The sequence below is a fragment of the Gymnoscopelus microlampas genome (assembly GCF_963454915.1).
Source record: "Gymnoscopelus microlampas genome assembly, chromosome: 4".
NCBI lineage: Eukaryota > Metazoa > Chordata > Actinopteri > Myctophiformes > Myctophidae > Gymnoscopelus > Gymnoscopelus microlampas.
The window spans coordinates 44,670,047-44,691,735 of NC_139941.1; the positions used below are offsets into that span (position 1 = coordinate 44,670,047).

A 21,689-nucleotide genomic window follows, 5' to 3' on the forward strand; every position below is an offset into this window, starting at 1 on the left:
CATAAAAATATCAGATTGGCTCAATAGTACCGTTTATGGCTTAAAGGTGGCACATACTGTAAAGGTGGCACATAAAAAACCTACAAACGCTTCACATTCTGGGACCCTGTGGTCTTTGTGCTTCAGTTGCCTGTCGTTTTTATATTCATGAAGATTATTCAACACATTCTAAACATATGGTGAAAACTATTGAGTTTGCAAAGTACCAGTTCACACAGTACACACTGAAGATTCCATTAGCCTAGCAAAGCAAACCATAGAGATACGTGTCTCTGTTCCCATGGAAACGTGCCGATATTTCTGTTTGTATCAATGGCAGAGTCATATTTACACTGATGAGGCCATATTTCATATTTCATTATCTTGATTTGAGCACAGCTGGAGAGCCCATTTCGGCCAATCAAAATGTTCGGCCGGAACTGCCCGTTGTGTAATACGGTTTGTGTGATCCGTTGAGTGGGGTCATCAGTGGAGCAGAAGGCCCTAGCTGATGTGAACAGGATCAAGTTGAGTCCTGATTTGGCAACAGGAAGGTCTTTGTGTTGGGCTGTGGGGTGCTGGGACCACGGCACCCCTAGGTCATGTGAATTGTCAGTGTTCATCACCGCGTTGAGTGTGGACGTAATTGTTCCATAACAGCTACATGTCAACATTTCGTGACAGAGCTTACGGAGGGACAGCACACCATTAGTGCTGGGCTTATCCAACCCCATGTCTCCATGTCCACTCATTAAAACCACTTAAACCCTCGATACTTTGTAAACTTGACCTGAGTTGGCTCTGTAGGCCACTTGCTCTCGGAAAATAGCCGTTCTACAAGCTCACAACGTGTCGCAATGCAATGCTTTGTGAGCTTGTAGATTGGCAATCTTCTGAGAATGTTCGCCCCCCATATAGGGATGCTAGGGTTCAAGTGTAATGTCGATTGTCAGCCGGGTGTTGGCCGATGTCAAAGCCAATGTTGTGCGCTATGATGTACTTTAAATAGAGTTGGTGTGAGTATGTGTGTGGAGACTGGGGAGGGGGGTTCTTGTTCTCAAATTAGGACCACATGCGTTGGACCACACCCTGTATTCAACTTGTGTCCCATTTCCATGTTTCCCTCTGGCATTGAATGAGTCAGAGCAGAAAGTTTTAAGACTTTCACATCCCCAGCCAGCTAAGCAATCAGGCTGCCCTGCCCTTATTACCGTGACCCTCGGGCTGCTCCTTTAGTGCATTTCAGGATCCAAGTCAAGTAGAGCATGGTGACCTTTGCCCTGGAACTAAACATACCTCATGAGAGCTTTGTAAGCCTTCATGTCTACTGAAAACATTTGTCACAGCACTGGCTCCTTTTCTGTGTTTTTGGTCAAGGGTATGGTGACCAGACGTCCCGGTTTGGCTGGGATCGTCCCTGTCTTAAGCTGGGTGTCACGAGTCCTGAGAAATATCTGGAAAACATTAAAATGCCCTGGTTTTCAGCTCACAATGTAACACAATAGGACTTGAGTGGTTGAGGATCCCAGTTTGGGTTTTTGAAAATATGGTCATCCTAATCAAGGGAATAAATGCTCTGTTGCATCATTCTGACCAGGCTGAGAGATTAGTGTATTATGAACATCAGAGCACTTGAAAATACAATGCCTTTAAGCTCATAGCAAGAGATCAAACAGGTTTCAGGACCTACAGCTATTGCTTGCTGCCCCAATCACCACCAGAAAAAAAGGGCCTAATGCTGTTTTTGAGAGAGCCAAGTCAGAAGAAATGAATCACTGACCAGCATCCTATCAGCACAGGACAAGACTGTTCCATGGCATTAGTGAGTTTGGGCTTAGACGTCTCACAACAAGCGTTTAAAAATGGATGATTTTATTTCATAGCACACAAGCACAGTCGGTTTTGTACGTGCAGCATAATATTTCCTAGCGTTATAATTATCTCTGTAAAAAAAATACAACGACACAAAGACAATGCAAACAAACACATTGCTACTGTACTGAATATTGTAATCAGGCATGCCCTTTTTGAATAAAGTTAACAAAACACTCAAGATCATCCCAGAACAGGCAAAAGAAATTCGAGTGGTTGTATACAAACAAAGGAATAGTGTACACAGGCAAACACACCACTGTAGAACCCTACATATTTAGTGGTCTTATTGTGTTTAGCTAGTGGTACACTGGTACAGTGCACACATTAATTATTTATCTATATTTGGTCTTAATCTTGATCGTGGGGTAAGAATGTACAAACACACTATAAAAACGAAAACAAATGTAGTGACTTTGCAATTGTTATGAACAATACAACCTATACAATCATATGCTTTCATACATAAGATTTAAACAAGTGAAAAACTTAAGAAAAACAACAACTTGCATCATAAAACATTTAAAATAAATTGATCATCTTGAGCCCTTAAATTGTGTACATTTGATTTATGATGTCATATTCAGCACATCCCCTATCCTCACTAAAATATGTAGAACATCAAAGACTATAACATTGTGAATATTAACAAGACATTTTAAGGCCGGAATAATAAACATAGTATGTAGTAACAATCCTCAGAAAGAGGATAAGGTCACAAATTACTGAGTATTCTTCTGTGTGGAATAATGATCAAAGTGCTTGGTGGGTGGATGGATGGAGTTAACCACTTTCAACCTGGTGTCCCTATTTGCATGTTATTATAAGCGAAGAAGGAAAAAAAAACGTATAAAATGTTCAACATTTTCCAACATTTTATTTCAATCTTCAAAGGTTTTCTAAACATTTCAAGAAATGTCAAAAGACTTTTCAAACATCTTCAAAAAATGTCTAAACTTTTCAAAAACAATGAAAATAGCAGATCTACAAGCTCATAGATTGGCTATTCTTGTCACACAACACTGTCGTACAACAAACTATAAACTAATAGGCTTAAGTGGTTAACAGGCTATTGACATAACATGGGCAGAGAACTGAAGAGTTTTGCTCCAAAATGAGATACTGTACAGTATACTGTATCTGAGACACCTACTGTATTCTACCTGGAAAATAATGGAGAAAGAAAAAATAAAACAAAACAAAACAATTATGACACTGTTTAAAGGACAATGGGTTATGTCCAACACTTTTATGGACTGGATGTTTTGGATACTTCAGATACACTGAATGATGAAATTGAGGTAATGTTTATTTATTCATTTATTTCAAAAATGTTTTTTTGGAATAGAACTCCTCGTTTATTATTCTCTGTCCATTCTCGACATACAGTCACATTCCAACATACTTACATTGTGTTTGAGTAGTGCTTGTTTGGTACACTGCAAAGTGTCATGATTAGCATACATAGGAATGCTGGTATAGGTTCATCCTTGTCCTTATGAATCCAATATGGCTGCTTCTGGACTGTCAAAATACTGAGCGCTCCCCTCTACTCAGGGTACTGGAAGCTTATCCGGAACACAAACAGCTTTGTGCTCACTGTTCAACAAAATGTAATTTGTATGTAACCTGGTTTCCATTGTCCCAGGCATACAGCAGCTTCTCCTTGGGGTTGTAATCGATCTGGGTGGTGAAGGCATACTCATTGGTGAAGGGCAGGCGCGGAATGGCCTCCGTGTTGGTGTGGGTGTCGAATGCGTATTTCAACTCGCCTTCCTTCTTGTTGTACGTGTCCACAGCGTACAGCACGCCACAGATGATGAAGCAGTTCCCGTACGAGTTCCTCCTCAGGCCCGTCCTCCAGGTGGTCTCTTTCTTCGTGGACAGGTCCCCGGGGTCCAGCTTGCTGATGATGATCACCTCTTGCTGGGAGTAGTCGTAGTCCATGGCGGGGTAGATCACCCACAGGCCACTCTCGTCCACGGCAAAGTCAATGTCGGAGTGGCCTCTCCACTTCCAAGGCGTGGTGTCCTCATAGACCACATCGTGCAGTAGCGTCCAGGCGGCCACGTAGCGCATGCGCAGGTCGTACTTGATGATGTTCTTGGTGAAGGCTCGGTTGTAGTAGAAAGCTCCATTGTAAACCACGTGACCTGTGCCGATCCAGTTGTATGGCAGCTTGAAAAGGTTGCTCCAGCGGCCTAGGACACAAGAAACAGTATTGGTGTGTTAGCTTTATTCCTGTATATTATGACAAGTTGGATACATCCTGTCGCATGTGTCCCACACTGACATAATACCATGTATGGAGCGGTGGCAATGTTTGGATAGTCCCAGACTGTGTATACAATGGCTTACATGTGATAGGGACAAGGTTTTCTTAGTGGTTTACCGCTGAGCAAACAAAGTTGTCGTATTCTACATCACATCCTATCGACTATCCTAGGTTGTCCAACAACAGGAAGTAGAAACTTTGTTAATGGAAGAAAGCCTTGTGATGTACAAAAGCAACTCGGTGCGGTGCACCTCTACCCTCCCGCCCCTGCCCACGCTACTAATCCGTCTCCGCTGTGCCCAGTTCAAAGGAAAGGCCAGAGCACACATGTCAACCACAGCAAGCATCATGGCTACTCAACAAGATACCTACTCATCCGCACGGGGCTGTGAACTCACCACCCTGCAGGATATGAAAGGAGAGAGCCCAGGGTGCTCCTTGCATGCAAGTGCATTTAGAGAGCCCAATTGTCCAAACACATCTAGATCAACAAGTCCAAGTCCCATGAGGCGGAGATCATCTCAGCTCTCTTACGGAAGGTAATCCTATTCCTCAGTCCAGTTACACGCAGAAAGAGTGGATTTTCCCACCCACTGCTGTGAAGCAACCCAAGGCCTACATTCCACAGGGCACATCAGTCTCACAGAGGTTACTGACTCCTCAACATTAATTAATCTCAAGTGACGCTTACAGACAACATGGAGAAATACAGCTAAACGAACCGATACGCACCTTGCTGGAAGTTTTCCAGGTTGCGGAACTCCACTAGGTTGTTGCCGTAGTAGTAGTTGGTGACGTAGATCTTGGAGTCCTTGGCCAGAGGATCCTTCATCCAGGCGCCTTCGTTACGCCCGTAGCTGTGTTTTTTCACTGGCTGTTCAATAGATGCCAGAGTCCCCTCACAGTCTAGGATCTTCCCTGCCAAGGAGACACAGACCAAAACAACTCAACACTTGGGGAGGCCTGGCTTGCATTAACGTCTGTATGAGTTTTAAACAACAATTTTACAGTCACACAGATCTTGGCAGTGTGAAACCTGTGCTCTTATCTGGTACTAAATTGCCGTTTACTACTGCACCCTCTGCTTACAATGTACAATCTCATTATTGGATTGTACCGGCAGTTGAAAGTGCTGTAACGCTTACCTGCTCTGTGTAGAAGGGGTCTGCTGTTGTTGTCAGAGTTGTCCAGAACCAGCACGATGGTTGGAGCTGGTCTCTCCCGCCCTGGTGCAATGGTAGTGGTGGTGGTGGTGGGTGGGGTAGTAGCCGTGGTTGTGCTCGCTGTAGTGGCGGTCGTGACAGTGATGGGAAGCGTGGTGTCAGCCGTGGGCGCAGTTGTCGTGACCTCAAATGTTTCCAGGACCGTTTCAGGACCTTCGTCCTCTGATTGGCTCTCCTTGGCGTGGTGGGCGGTGTGTGTTTTGGCAGAGTGGTCTGGGAAGGGGGAGAGGAAATAAGGAGTCAGGCCAGGGAAATTAAATACTGTAAGTGGAAATCTAAAGCTCAGACTCTCCTAAGCTGTGTTTGCACTAGTTGCTTGCTCATTTCAATATAAATCTGATGGTCAAACAGGGTCAGATGCTGTTTCTCTAGAGGGGAGAAAGAATTCTGCATTATGCACAGTCAGAGGTGTTTGTAATGCACATATGAGCCTCACTATCAGGGGGGGAGACATATTACGCTGTAAGGTTCCAGAGCTTCACATCAAAGGCAAAGCATTAGCTATGCAACGCTGAGAGCGTGCCAACTTCCTTTGGCCTTCTGTCTATCCCCTCCTGTTACCCAGCCGGTCCTGCTGCCTTCCTCTATTCACATGCAGGATTCCACAACCCCTCCTGGTCTCATCCCCGGCTGTGGAGAGAGAGACGCTAAGCCACATGGAGGACAGTGTCAACAGTGGGACAGCCTGTTCTCTCTCTCCCTCGCCCTCTCGTCTGCTCTCTCTCTCTGTTCCTCATGCTCTGACTTCCTGCGCTGCCAGACAGATGTGTGGGGATTAGACGACAGCGCTGCATAGGCAGTGCATCTGGCCAACATGCGTTCTTCTCCTGCAAGCCTGAGAGAACTACCTGGCCGCCAGGATCTGATGAGGGCATATTGTTGGAACGTGCCGGAGAAGATATTCTGAGGCAGCTGGAAACAGATAGTGTACAGTATATATAGTATATCCTTACGTAAGAATCTTGACCATACAGCTACTTGAAAAGCCGTAATCTCCATTTTATAGATGCATTAGTCCATCCACCTTACTCTCTCTCTCTCTCTCTCTCTCTCTCTCTCTCTCTCTCTCTCTCTCTCTCTGTCTAACAGATGCTGTCTGAGATTATGGAAATGCAGCCAAATCGCTTCACCGCTTTGACAAAGAGCTGGCTGGATTCCGCTAGAGTTTAGTTTGGCTGGCCAGGCACAGCAGAACACGCGGTGTGACAGCGTTGTGCGCGTGTGCCCTGTGCAAACGCAGCATACCTATTCACTCAACTAGACTTAAAGAGGATTGGAAGGAGTCAGGAAATGTTTTGTCAGCTTTCATCTACTGCATTGATGAGGGTCCCCGTACATTGTGTGTGAGGAGTGAGACCGAGGCATGTCATGGCCGTGGCAGCATTCCATTGAGGCAGCGTTCCATTATCTCCAATGTATTCTGTCAATAAAAGATTTGGATTTCCTGCCCTGCTGAATATGCACCGACACGGTACAATCCGGCTGCAAGCAGACCTGCTTTGTTTAAAACAACACAGGAATAAATCTTGTATTAAGGGTGATCCGCCGTGCCACACAGCAGCAGATTCCGGCTTTCATTTCCTCTCGCCAAAAGTGCAAAGTACGTAACAGATTTATGGTCTCACTCCACACACTCTGGAAATGTTTACAGCCCCATTCTGTTGGAAATGAAATCAATCCAATAAAGCGCTTGATTGCCTCCCTCTAGCAAACAGACATCCTCTGTCTCTCACTGGTGCTGATCTAGCAAGACGTGATGAGGATCATATCAATCATTTGAATCACTTTAGATAATAATAATAATAATTTATTAGGACAGCACAAAGATGATCTCACACACACACACACACACACACACACACACACACACACACACACACACACACACACACACACACACACACACACACACACACACACACACACACACACACACACACACACACACTATCATCCTGCACATCACTACATTAACGATGGTAGTTAAACTCAGTTTAAGTGAAAACAGAATGTTATTTCCTTACTTACCTTTTCCACCAGTGCTGTGCTCATCGCCGTCAGCCTTGGTTGACTTGTAATAGGTGATGCCCCTCACCACGCCTGGCTGGTTGCCAACCACCACCTTGGCCTTGGCTGTGGGGACGGGCCTGACGGCTTTACTGGGCTTCACCATCTCTTTCTTGGGCTTTATGACCTTTTCCTTGGGCAGCTTGGGAGGAGGCTTTTTGTTGGCAACTTTTACAGCCTCCTTGGTTTTCCCATCACCGGTGTGCTGTAAACATTGACATTTGGGTTGTGTCAGTGACGGTGTCAATATTGGCGTGTGGAGTTGTGTTTGATGTGTACTTGTGTGAAAGTGGTTGTGTTTTATATGTGTGCACATTATTTGTAAATCTGTGCACACATATTGACACTAGTTACTCTAACGATCCAGCAGGATCAAAACATTAGTAATGAGATGAGAGAACAGTGTGCAGGACTTTGCTCATTTGGCTTTTTCTACCTACAGTGTGTATACACATAGTGTTGGAGTGTTTGATTTGTATAAATGCAGTGTTTCAGGAGATGTTTTAGTCTGGTCCAGTAAGTCTATAAGTTATTTTAACATTGTACCGTATGTCATGAAAAATTAGTTTCATAGTAAAAGAAGATAAGCACTTAAAACATCTGCTCTTAGGATTTCTGGTATGAAAGTAATGCACATTATGGGCTACTATCAGAGTTATTACTCATCTTAAGACCTTTGCTTTCAACATAGTTGCAGGTTTGTGTGGATAGCATCATCTGTTTATTTGAGATTTTAAAATATTGACCCTTCATAGCAACATTCTCCCCAATATGAATAAATACTGAAGACCAAAACAGTTCTATGGGCCACTTCTTGACATCTGAACCCAAATAAAAAACTGGAGCACTACATTAACGTAACGGGGCCACACCATGAATTTCATTTTTTTTTGGGGGGGGGGGTATTTTTTGGGCTCCCCAGTGTCTCTTGTTGCCTTGCCATTGCATTGATGATGGCCAGACAGAATTGCTCAGTAGCCCCCCCCTGCCCAAAAGGACGTTTTGGTATTGCAGCTGAAAAAGCTTGGAATGACAGACAGTCAGATTGTGAGAAAAAATATCTGGATGTTTTTTAGGCTTACAACCTGTTTAAAACGTATTAGGGGGCAATATTTATATATAATATATATATTTTTAAATTCATGGTGTGGCCCCTTTAAATGCTTTAATGTTAAGGTACAAACAATCAGCTAATGTTGTGTCTCTTCGACACGTCTTCTTCAGAGGTCCCCCTCCCCCCTGTTTGGGGGTTGGGTGGCTGGAGCGCAAGTGATTAATTCAACACTGTAAATAGTAAAACCCCTTCGAATACACATTCGGTGTGCTGTAGCCACCAACCTGAGCTTTGTTGTCAGTGGAGTCTTTCTGGAGCAGCTGCAGGCTCAGACTGGAGATCTCCTTCTTTATACTCAACATAATGTTGGAGTAGTTCTCGTATCTCTTGAACTGGTTTGTCAGGGTCGCCATGCTATCTCGAACAAAGTCATTGTCACGTGTGAGGTTCGTCTTGATCGTCTGCCAAACAACAAAAGTATTTCTCAGATTACAGCTGTGTGATTCATTTACAATTCACAATTTACACATTTAGCAGACGCTCTTAATCCAGAGTGATAGGTAATACATCAAATGTATAGAAATAGTAATCTACTATTTCTATTTTCAGCTCATCCTGCGAAGAAAAAGGGCGAGGGGAAGAGGAGAGGGCCTGCTTCCTGCAAACACACGAAGACATTCAAAATGTTCTTAGCTCTCACGGCCTTGTGTATGTCCTGTGAGGCTCATGTCAGGGACTCACAGAAATACTGCATACTGTAGTGCATATTTTGTCTGTTGCTGTGTGTACTGTTTCTTTGCACATGTACACACTTATTGGTTTCTTGGCAAGTTTTTAATAATGTTTAATAATGATACATTTTTTTTAACTCTTGCACCTGCACTGAAGTCCAAGTCACACTCAACTAAATGTAAAATGCAAAAATGATTTGCCCCCTGACAAACTGGCGTGACAAGTCTCTCCCAGCAACATGACTATTGTAGCTGCAGGGTTTAACGGAACTCTGATTATTGAATGCCACAAGAGGACACAGTTAATAAGCTACTACTATTAACAAGTCAATCTCTGGAATTCAGATGGTTTTCTCACAAAAAAAAGTATACATGTACAGAATTGACTACATCTTCCCGTTTTTCATATGGCCATTTAGCGGACACAGTTTTATTTAGGATAACTAACAAAGACTTTGATAGAAAAATATGCTTTGGTTTCCCAGACTACCAATATCACTGTGTTACTACATATAAGAGTTTACGACTGCATGAGTTGAAATGGGCCATGTTAAGATTTATGGAGGGTTTTTGATCTTACCTCTTCCAGGTTGTTCATTTGGGAGACCACTTTGTTCATGTAGGAATGGACTTTCAATAGATCCAAGCTATACAAGGTTCCCTCGAGAAGGTCCACCATGGAATGCAGCTGGACAGCCATTCCATAAAAGAGACACACATTAATTAATTAGTGACCCTGTACTCACCACCATGTTTGATGGGTCGATGTGTGCGGAAGCCAATAACCCCCCTCTCAACCTCCAAAAACACTTTTGATGATTAACTCCATTGACTTCTTTGTTCAGTTCAGAGGCTTGTGCATTCAGTCACTGAAACACCTTGTAAACTGCCTACTCAAAGCCTGCTGTCGTCTGTTATCTCCTCACATTGCACATGGAGGAATGGCTCATCAAACTGAGCCTTTACATTGCCGAATGTATCGGGTTAAACTATAGGTATTGCTGGACCAAATAGCATTCCACATCTGGATCTGCTTCTTATTTTCATATGGTACATACTGTGCCTCCTTTCTGCCAGTGAAAAATTAATGTGTGCTTTACATACGTGCAGTTGAGGTGCGTTGCTCAGATGTTATCTGCAGATGTTAGATCAGATAACACATTAGAGAGGTCACGTGGGGCAAGCGATGACCTTTGGTACCTTTAAACTCAATGGGGATTTAGGGTTCTAATTTTTTTTCTCTGGCCAGCCTTTCCCACGGCCATTGCTTACAAGCACACTGATCTGTCTACAATGAATATCACTGTTTCTGTCTGCGCCCTAATCTGATCAAGTACTTAGAGCTATTGGCTTATTTGCTGGTAGGTTAGATGTCCTGGGATATATGTAAGCCCAGCTTTCGACAAGACTGATTATTTTTTATTGATTCTAACATTTGTTTAACATTTCTCTTTGTCAGTCTTGGTGGACACCCCAAATATCCTCCGGACGCTCCATGTCTAATGGCCGTACTACTCATACATACAAATTCAAAATGTAAGTGCTTACCCTCAAGCCACGGATATGTTACCTGTCGAGTTAGGAGCATGTTTTCTGAAATATTCCATATTTCTCAATACATAAGTGTTTTAGTCCCGTCTGTGCCTGAATATCAGTGTTTTTCCTTTATTCCATCAAGTGTAATACCGGCTATCACCTGCTGCAACAGCCCTACGACACTCAATGAGAATATTACGGAACACAGGCAAGACTCGACCTCCATGGCTTAAGGATAAGCACTTTATAATTTGATTTGTGCAAGTATGGAGTAGTAAGACCATTAATCGCGGAGCATCCAGGGGATATTTGGGGGGGTCCACCAAGACTATACACAAAAATCTCTCTCAGTTTTGTCCAAGGCTACAATATGTGTATGGGGGATGGTTATCTAATTAGTGCTGGGAGCAGGTACAGTGTTATTTAGGTGTTGTCGGACTAATTTGATGAAACATCTGAGATGGAAGGTACCCTGTTGATAACACAAATTACTGTCTGTCTCCTAATAACACAAAAAGTCCTGGGGACTTGTTTCCATTGTGGTCCTATGCTTTCCTATATACTAAAATATCTACTTTTGTGGGGAGGTGTAGTGGGGTGGTCCTTGAGGGTTGTTTAAAACATGCAAGTGGTCTGGAGCTCAAAATAGGATGAGAACCACTGTTCTATTACCATCCAAACCACTTTTCTAGGTGAGTACCTGTACTCATATGGTAACATCAAATCAGAATATGTACAAGATCAAAACACTGTGATGCAGCTGCCTTGGCATGTAAGTTCCCCTCCTCACCTTCATCAGTTCCGGGGCCTGTTTCTTCAATTTCTCCATCTTCCACTCGTTTTCACAGGGGTTCAGGGACGAGGGGGGTGCTGTGCACGAGCACTTGCAGTCGGAGCCCGAGCTGACGGTCTCTACCGTGTAGAAGTCCTCCACGCGCACAGAGCCGCTCCGCAGGCGTTGGCATGCGTCCTTGCTCAGCGGTCGCATGATGCATTTGCAGCGGCAGTCTGAACCCTCTGACGTCATTCGCACAGGCTCAGTCTCCCCGAAGATCTGGAGGGATGGCGAGAGAAGATGGGTGAATTACAGCAGTGGTGGAAGAAGTACTCACATTTCGTACATAAGTAAAAGTATCAATGACGCAATCTAAAAATACTGAGTAAAAGTACCTCAAAAAGAGTAAATGCACTTCGTTACATGTCAATTTTCATGTCAAGGTCCCCCCCATTGATACTGTATGTATTTGGCCTCAGACATCCATTTGAATAGATTTTGTGCCCTGGAGCCCCATAAGAGAAGATTTGTCAAAAACAATTAAGAAATAGCAGATCTACAAGCTCATAATGCAGCTCTACAAGCTCATGCTTGTAGATCAGCCATCTTCGATACAGGGTTGCACCTCTGAATATCGCCACTGTCAGGCGGAAACATTTTATTCCAAGACTGTTTCAGGAAATGGAAAAAATAACCTGTGTTCCAACAGATCCAATGTAGTTATATTTCAGGGACAAGTTGTTCATACTCTCTGGTTAAATATTTATAAAACTCACAGGCAGACCTAACCACTTTCAACCTAGCGTCCCTATTTTGGGCATGTCATTATAGGCGAAAATGTTCCCAAACTTTCAAAAGCTTGTAGCTTGTAACTTTTGCACGACACTGTCATAGGGCTTTAATTTGGGAAGGGGGGGGGGACAAAACATAAAAGTCAGCGATGATTTTACAAACGGCTTCATAATCACTGACAATGACAGCATCAATTTATAATTCACAAGAAGCTACAGTAGGACCCTATAAGCAAAATGTATTATTGTGCCATGCAGTTTCTCAAGTGTTGATTTAAACAGCTGTGTTGAAGTTAAGCACCCCTTGACAGCTTGATGAAAACAGATTCCATATCAAAATCTGTAGTTTGTTAGTATAAGCTACTTTATCTTTAATTAGGAATTAAACGTTTAAGTGGCCTTGCATGCTAGACTCTACATATGCTATGACCTGATCTGTATTTGGCCAGCAACTCTTCATATAGTTGTTGCATCCTACTTGAGAGTGACATATCCTTGGCCAGGCATGCAAATGGAGATGTTAAAAGAGAAGTAGGTGTACAGCTCCTCAACAAGCAGCCAGGGCTGTGCAGTGTCAGCCAGAGGCATTCTGAGAATGTAATTTTATCCAAGCCAGTGATCAGTGCCCAACATCGGATATCTCCGTTATTAACACACAATCCCATGAAATGTAACAACTTATTAAGATATATGCTCAGCTGCGATTTCCTCCTCCCAGTGGCGCGTCTTAGTCACAGAGAGTATGTTCCACTGGTCTGAATTACTTTGTCTCCTGGTGGACATCTATGAATAATAAATCCATTTTCTTAGGAGGGAAACAAAAGCAAGGGAAGGAAAAGTGATCCTGAACAATAACCACAGGCTTCCCCTCTTTTGAAGGTTAGCTGTCGTGCCTCAAACGAAAGGGGTTGAGACAAACATAATTCAAACAGACTATTATCACCAACACCAACTCTGTTTTGGATACCCCATATGAAATGAAAAAGCTTTGTAAAACCATGGTGGCTCATTCATATATGGCTTATCTTTAATTCATATATATTTGGTGCCATGACCATAATACAAAGTAAAAACTGGTACCTTGAAAGTTTTGACTAAACTGTTCTGTACCGTACACGTACATACAAGACCAACCAGCAGTCCGTAACTTAATTCAGTCAGTTTAGGAGACAACGGTTCTATAGATTTACTGTATATTTGAGTAAATGTTCCATTGGTAATGTGTGTTGGTGTGTGGGACTTCATTCCGCTGAAAGCTTTGTGTACCTCTCCACTAATAGCTGTCAGCATCCATCTTCCTGTAAGACACTGATTTATGGTGGCAAAGTGGCCTATAGTGTTTGCAACTTGGTCCTCAAAGACCTGGTTGTTCCGTCAAAGAGCTGTTTGCACCGAACCCCACTCATTATCATCACTTTGGATTAAGAGCAAAGGGTCCTTTTCAGATCACGCTTTGTGATGCATCGTTTGCTGCAACACACAGTCCCGTTCCCCCTGGTTATCTCACTTATCCACTTAAACCTCTATACTTAGTAAACTTGACCTGAGTTGGCTCTGTCCTTGGTCTGCTCTATTTTCGGCGCATCTTCCCCCCAGAATAGAGATGCTATAGGGTTCAAGTGGTTATGGTATGTTGAGTCAATGCGTTGCACTTTACTGATGCTCAGCTCATCTCCCATCACCTTTGGGGCTTGACTCTCCAAGCTGCTCTGAGGGAGCTCAGGCTGTCATCTCTTTGTGCTGAGATTTAGGGATCTATAAACCCCAGGGCAAGCCTACATGTGGTACCACTTAGAGTGGAGAAGAATGCACCATCACAGAGATTCGCCTGTCTCTGTCCTACCTCTGTCCTACCTCTTTGAAACGTGGCTTCGTCTGAGTCCATGCCACGTTGTATCTAAACAATGTCTAAACAGGCCATCAGGACTAGTTTGTTTGGGGATGGGGAGAGTTCACTAGCGGATGTCTGTGCAACAGTTGGGAAATATGATCAACAACAGTTAAAGTTATCCATGTGTAGAGGACTTTGATCTATTTCTACTTTAACCACATTGACATGTCAAATGTCAATGGCGTGTGTGTGTGTGTGTGTGTGTGTGTGTGTGTGTGTGTGTGTGTGTGTGTGTGTGTGTGTGTGCGTGCGTGCGTGCGTGCGTGCGTGCGTGCGTGCGTGCGTGCGTGCGTGCGTGCGTGCGTGCGTGCGTGCGTGCGTGCGTGCGTGCGTGCGTGCGTGTGTGTGTGTGTGTGTGAGAGAGATGGTGTGAAAGTGAGCAGAGGTGGTTCATACAAGAAGGCATTGCCCAAATAGTTTTTTAAGCTGTTGTTGATGCCATCTGCCTTGTGAAGGGGAATGGGCTCCCTTCCTGGATAAATAAAGGTTAGATTAAATTAAATGTAAATAATCTTAACAATCCACTTATTCTTGTATTAAAGAAGCATTTTCTTAAAACCTGTGAAAAGATACAGGAATTGGGTGAGGACATTTCATTGGTTCCAAATGTAGTTTATTTTTTAGATGATAATATGAAAAATAGAGTATGGCATTTGCCATCTATGTGACTTAATTCTCAAAGAAAGCCCAACTACATTGAAAACAAGCGACAATTCTCAACACGCTTTGCATACAAGAAAATAACAAGGCTACTTCAACAACTACTTCAGAAGATGATTTTTTTGCAGTGCAGTAAATAGGCTGGGGTGGGAGGTGTAATGGAGGTGGATGTGGTGGGGGCTCATTAGTAAAGGAATGCGGACTGAGTGATGGGGTCTTGAGGGGGGCGGTCAGGGGATGTGGAGTGTGTGCATACACGCACACTGGCAAGGGTTTTTGATTATGGGGCAAGGACCCCTTTGTGCCGGGACGGCTGAAATCCTAACCCTGGTCAAGTGAAAAGGCATTGGTTTGACGAGTGCTACAGCTACATGAAAACAGAATGGATTAGCAGATTAAATGTCTCTGTGAGAGGTTGTGCCCGTTGGCCTGCGGTGCTTTATTGTTCAGCCCCCACCACTGCGAGCCCAGCCCTCGCTTGTGCCATAGCAACATCAGCTTAAGATGCTTTAAGTCCCTCTGCAGGATGGAGAAGTCTGGGTGGAGAAATTCCTGCCAGATTTGTTGCCAGACTCTCCTAGACACTTGAGTCACCAACTCTAAGTTTTGTTTTGTCAACAAAGACTGAACGCTACCCCGCGCTTTATTGCTGGAGCAAGAGATGTGGCAACCCTCTGTCCTAATTTAAAAAAAACTAAAAAAAAGAAACTGGCAGGGAGAACAATTGCAGTCTTCTCCCAGCTCGTTCACACTGGCATGTCAACTGACCGACCAGTGTCTTCTGCTGGCTGAACCTAACTCAGAACAGACAGCTGAGCTCAGAATGCTCAGAATTAAGAGCATTCAAGCACTTCATGCAATGCTTCCTCTGGAGTGGGGTCAAGTCTCTCAGGTAAATAAGAAAATAAAAAAAATACAGGGGACTAAAACACAAACTCTGCACAACGCTTCCACCACAGGAGGAAGGGACATAACTAAGCAGTAAGCGCACTCATGATCGCTCGATTAGCTAATTGGATGAAGGCTTCAGTCACCAAAACACACTGACACCCTTTATTATGGTTAGGATTGCTAGAATCAAGTTGCATGTGTTTACCAATGACCAGTGTACTGACATGCCCCAAGTCATATTGGTGGACTCTGACAGTAGCAGAGGTGGTTCTGTAATGGACTGTTGTTATAGTAGCACAAGCCCAGGGATATCTACAGCCTTGGTTTATATAAACAAGGATATCCTTCCCTTTTAGCGCTGAGTGTGTTTGGCCAGTTGGTAATTACAGGGCCAACTGTGTTAGTGAAACAACAACCACCACAGCTTTGACGAATCCGGCATCCATTGGCACAATGCAGGTGGCTCTTCCAGCATTTCCACTGTGTCATAAGCAAAAACATTAGGCCCATTATTATTCCTGTTATGACATGCGTGAAATCTTAACTGCCGCAGCAGGCTAGTGAAATAATTTCTCAGCTGTGTTCTCTGTTTCATACCATACCACATATTTCAAATCTACTGCACCAGTTGTAGCTGATTAACATACAAACAACAGCACAAATACCAAACAAAAATGACTATTTTGACTACCAAACTATTTGGATTTTCTGGAGTTTCTTTGAAGAAACTCTAAGGACAATAGTTTCACTGCCTGCAGGGTTGCCACTGCTGTATTGTACGTGCATGTGAATATAAAAACAGAAGCATTGAACCGTGAGCTACACTAGGTCCTCATGTTCCTGTCTTTAGTTTGGGTTGTTGTAGAATCCTTTCATTAAATCCCACTTTGTTCTCCAGTCACCAGCACTCCAGAACTGGGCCTGAAATCGTGGTTCAAATTCCAGTAGAGGCAGTCCACTTCGTCCAAGAGAGAAACTCGTGCAATGTGAAATGCTTAACGATCTGTTCACTCGCCGACCATTTCAAATATCGTACAGAGTGTAGAGGTCTTAATCTGATTAGTGGTGCTTATAAATATACTTTTGCTATCGTAAAAGATCAACCTGGAGTTCAAAGGGGCTGAATCTGAGACCGCAGCCTGGAGATAAATCATGAGATCGCAGTAGCAGAAGCACATTAGCGCCGGGCTGTTAATTAGCTGAAGACAAAGCACAGTGTTTTTGGGGGTACACCTCTACATTCCATCTGGGTCTGTTTATAGGTCCAGCTACACTCTGAACTGTTCAGTTGTCATCACATGATCTCAGAAGAGAGATGGAGATGGCAAGTTAGATACAGGGGAAGAGAGAGAGAGAGAGAGAGAGAGAGAGAGAGAGAGAGAGAGAGAGAGAGAGAGAGAGTGTGTTAATAAACAGAGCATACAATTAGACAAAGTGCATGCATGCAGGCATGCTCACTCAAGCAAGTCACTCTGTTAATCTATCATTTTTTAAATAATAGCCAATAATATAATCCATTAAAATCCCCAAACTGTTTTCTATTAATCACTTGTGTGTGTCTGGTGGCCTCAGTCATGAATGGAATGATAGATGCTGCCAGTGTTTTTCCTCCAGATGCTCTTTTGTTGTACAACAGATGTTAGATCCACAAAAGCCCCAAGCTTTGGGGAGAGTATCTTTTCACACACTACACAGTTCATTAATATTATAGGACAATTCAGGCTGTCCTGTTTTACAACACTTGGAGGAGGCAGCACACCAATAAATCATGCTGGACTTCATGCAAAGCATATTTTTTGATAGGTTAATTATCAGTGTTTAGGCTCTCTAGTAATACATTACAATAAAAGCTATATAGCTCAGCTAAATAATAGCGCACACAGACAGAAGTGAGTTCTGATCTGCAATATTGGTTGACTAACATTGTGCACATTCATCATTTGCCTCAGGATTTTGCATATTTAATGTGTGTGTGTGTGTGTGTGTGTGTGTGTGTGTGTGTGTGTGTGTGTGTGTGTGTGTGTGTGTGTGTGTGTGTGTGTGTGTGTGTGTGTGTGTGTGTGTGTGTGCGTGCGCGCGTCCTGGGTGTTCATTTAAGTCTGAACGTGTAAGAAAGTAGTTACATTTTACTGTGCGTGTGTTTTCAATTCTCAACACAACAGCTCAGATAAAGAGCGAAGTCCCTGACAGCTGCATGTCTCTCATATTTCCTGCCACTTAGTCAATGCTCTGTCTCACACAGGCCAGAAGACACATGAGCCTGTCCATTTGGTTACCTTTGTACACTGTTTGAGTTACAAATGGTTTAATAAAGACTGATGATTTTACTGTGTGGAATGTGGATGGTCTGCAGGCTTGTAGACATGTCATGCCATGCCCATGCCCATGCCCATGCCCATGCCCATAAGTTAGTCAGGGAAAGTAAGGGAAAGAGTACTGTGTGAGTGGATGTGTATTTTGGCCCTGCTAGTGGCTGGGCTTTAAGGATGTCTGTCCCTCTGTCCATCCACTGAGGATCAAAAGAGGCGCGCGATTTTCCATTTAAAGGCAGGTGCTGAACTTCAAACTACAAAACTTAACTTAAGTTTGCACACTGTAGCTCCCTTTCTGCATTATTTATTTTTGGTACCACCTGAGTGGGCCGAGGGACGTTTCGAGCACAGTGCTCTTCTTCAGACTCCATCCACCACATTGGTCCCAGACAACATATCTCATAAACTACTGGCTAGATTGCAGTGCATGCCCCAGACCCAGAGGATGAACTCTACAGAACACTGTTCCTCTTACATTATAAACATTTAACATTTGAGTACTTACGGATGGAATATGGAATGCAGGTATGTACTCAAATGGTACATATTAATTACTAATAATTAATTTAGATTGAGATGGTCAAAGGGTCCAGGTCCAGCCCTCGCGACGTATGTTGCCCATGTGTGCTCTAGAGGCTGTGGGGCTTTTAGATGTTTTGTTACCCTGATTTCCCTTTGGGCAAATAACCGTGAAAGTGTTAGTATCACCCATCTGAGTTGCACAGATGACTGAACCCCTAATCCTGGCAGTTTGAGTGCCATGCTTGTCCCTCTGAATTACAGAATGGACCACTGCTACAGTCAGGCGGGCAGAGCATCCATTTTCCTCCATCTCTCATTCTGTCTTTGTCCTCTAATTGACCTCATGGCGGTATTCCTGGGGCTTGTTTACAACCCAAACAACAGGCCAGTGCCCACTGCTGTTCCCACGACACTGTGCTTCATGCTGCCTTGCCCTGACTAAACACAATACCACTGTGCCAGTTTGTCTAGAGATAAACCTGGGGATTCCACCTCTTTCCCTCCCTCTCTCTCTCTCTCTCTCTCTCTCTCTCTCTCTCTCTCTCTCTCTCTCTCTCTCTCTTTCTCTTTCTATCTATCTCTCTCTGTCTCACACATGCACGCACGTACGCTTGTGTGAGCGCACACACGCACGCACGCACGCACGCACGCACGCGCGCGCGCACACACACACACACACACACACACACACACACACACACACACACACACACACACACACACACACACACACACACACACACACACACACACACACACACACACACACACACACAGGACAGTGCTCTTTGACAGTAGGCCAGTCAGAAAACATATTCATAAGTGTCTTCTTGTGATTCAAAACCTTATGACATGCCTGTAGTCTTACTGCGGTCTTTACTAACTTTAATAATTAAATTATACAGCACAGTACTTTCTACCACAGACAGAGTCGACCAGCCAGTTCAATGGGCACCTTTGACATCAGGGTACAGTGGTGTGTCCATACTGTTGTATATACAGTATGCAGGCTATTGTTTCTAGGAGAAGTGGGATTATTAGACTCTCCTCTGGGGGAATGATGCTCTGCTTCAGACTTCAGAGAGACTCCAGAGAGGGGTTACTAGAGTCCAGCAGCTGTGCAAACAAGACCAGTCAGATATTAGGCTATTGTTACCTCAGTAGGTGCCATCTCTCTCTGCTGGCACCGTGCCCCACCACGCTCGAGGTATCATTTGATAAACCCAGGGCTATTGTTACTGATGTACTGCGTGACCCAAAGCCATCATTTAGGGGATTAGCTCAAATGAAAAAGAAAAGACACGTGATGTTAAACATCTGTCTACAACTTCAGACAGAAAAATTAACGTCTGTTCGTTGAAAAGGGTTATTTATTTGTCAAGTCACCTATTTGTCTGAAACATAGGCACCTGACCATGACGTAGACTACGACATAAAGGTAGCCTAATAATAAGCCTATAGGCCTACAGGGATGGTACTCAGCTAAATGGGAAGACAGGTTGCTTTTAATGTGTGTAGGCAACTTGTATGTATTTGAAAGAATGTAACATGATTCTGGCCGCTCCAACGATTCATTTATACAATGTTTAAATTTCACCTTCATACAATAGGCAGTGGTGGAAACTCATTTTACAGAATGTCCCATTTCACAAGTTTTCAAATGTATAAATAGTATAAGAATCTTTTGAAAAGAAGTTGTAGATCGTTGTGAGCTTGTAGATCGGCTATTTTCAAATGGCTGAAGTGGGTGTTTTGTAATAATAATCAAAATCTACAATGTAACTAACTAAAGTGTTCAAATAACTGTAGTGGAGTAAAGGTACAATATTTGTCTCTGAGATGTAGTGGAGTAGAAGTAAAAGTATAGAAAATTAGAAATACTCCAGTAAAGTAAAAGTACCTCAAACCTGTACTTATATGTAGGCTGAGTAAATGTACTTTAGTTACTTTCAACCACTAGGCAACTTGTATTTTAAAGAATGTAACATAATGCTGGCTGCTCCAGTGATTCCTTTATACAATGTTTAAATCTCACCTAATACAATAGGTGTCGTGATCCCATTCAGAATGCCCACACTGTGTGTGTTTAAGGTGACTCTTACCTTGCTCATAGCAGAGGCATGATCCTGGCACAAAACTACAAGACAGATGAACAAGTTCGTGTATCTCCACATTTTCTTCTTCTTGTGTGTTTTTGGTAGAAAAAAAAAAACGTGCTGTAGATCCTTAATTTGCCCACGATTTAACAGCAAAAAAACATTTACTGTGTGCATTCAATCCATTCTATTGTAGCTCCATGGCCAGCAGACAGTCCAGGTGATGTTCTCTATGTTTCCACAGTAGTGTGTATGTGCGCTCCTTTCTAGCAATAAGAGCGTTGACGCTCCAGTCTCCTCCACGCACGCTTGTTCTCTCAACTGGTGCGCTCCACACGCTCAGTGCGCGCGTCATCTGCAGCGTTGCCAGATTTTGTGAGAGAAACAAGCAACCAGGTCTAGGAGAACAAGCCCAAAAGAAGCAACTATTAGGCCACAATTGAGCACTTTAAACCTGCAACGGCCACAACGCGTCGTGATTGAGAAACAAGTCTTTAGAAACAAGCCAAAAAAAACGCAACCCGCAATATTATACAAGCAACTTTACAGAAAACGTACCCCAAAGTCGCTTATAATAAGCAGACATGGCAACGCTGGTGCGCATCATCTGTCATCTTCTCTGTCCCCTAGAGAGGGGAGGGGCTTTTGGACACGATTTCTTGTGAATGCTTTGTTATAGTTTGTAACAGTGGTGGAAAAAGTACTCACATGTTTAAAAGTATTGTATACTGCAATGTAGAAAGACTCTGTTACAAGTAAAAGTCAGGAATTCAAAATGTACTTGAGTAAAAGTACAAAAGTATTGGTATCAAAATGTACTTAAAGTACCAAAGGTAAAAGTTACTCATTATGTCCCGTTTCAAAAGGTATCATATGTACAAAATGAATTAAAATATTTTGATAATAGCAGCTCTACAAGCTCACAACGCATCGCAACACATTGTGAGCTTGTAGATCGGCTATTTTCAAATAGCCAAAGTTTAAATAGAGCTGAAGTGGTAATGATTTCTTTGT

General features: G+C 43.3%; 1 protein-coding gene across 1 annotated transcript; it reads right to left on the bottom strand.

Annotated features, from left to right (window-relative positions):
- Nucleotides 1-1,834: 1,834 nt before the first annotated feature.
- Nucleotides 1,835-20,984, bottom strand: olfml2a (olfactomedin-like 2A). The gene is made up of 8 exons (XM_084053942.1): nucleotides 20,682-20,984; nucleotides 11,528-11,791; nucleotides 9,782-9,889; nucleotides 8,755-8,931; nucleotides 7,378-7,621; nucleotides 5,272-5,562; nucleotides 4,859-5,044; nucleotides 1,835-4,052 (listed from the first exon to the last, which is right to left on the bottom strand). The coding sequence occupies exons 1-8, from the start codon at nucleotides 20,850-20,852 to the stop codon at nucleotides 3,448-3,450; spliced, it is 2,046 nt and encodes a 681-aa protein (XP_083910068.1). The 5' UTR covers nucleotides 20,853-20,984; the 3' UTR covers nucleotides 1,835-3,447.
- Nucleotides 20,985-21,689: the final 705 nt, after the last annotated feature.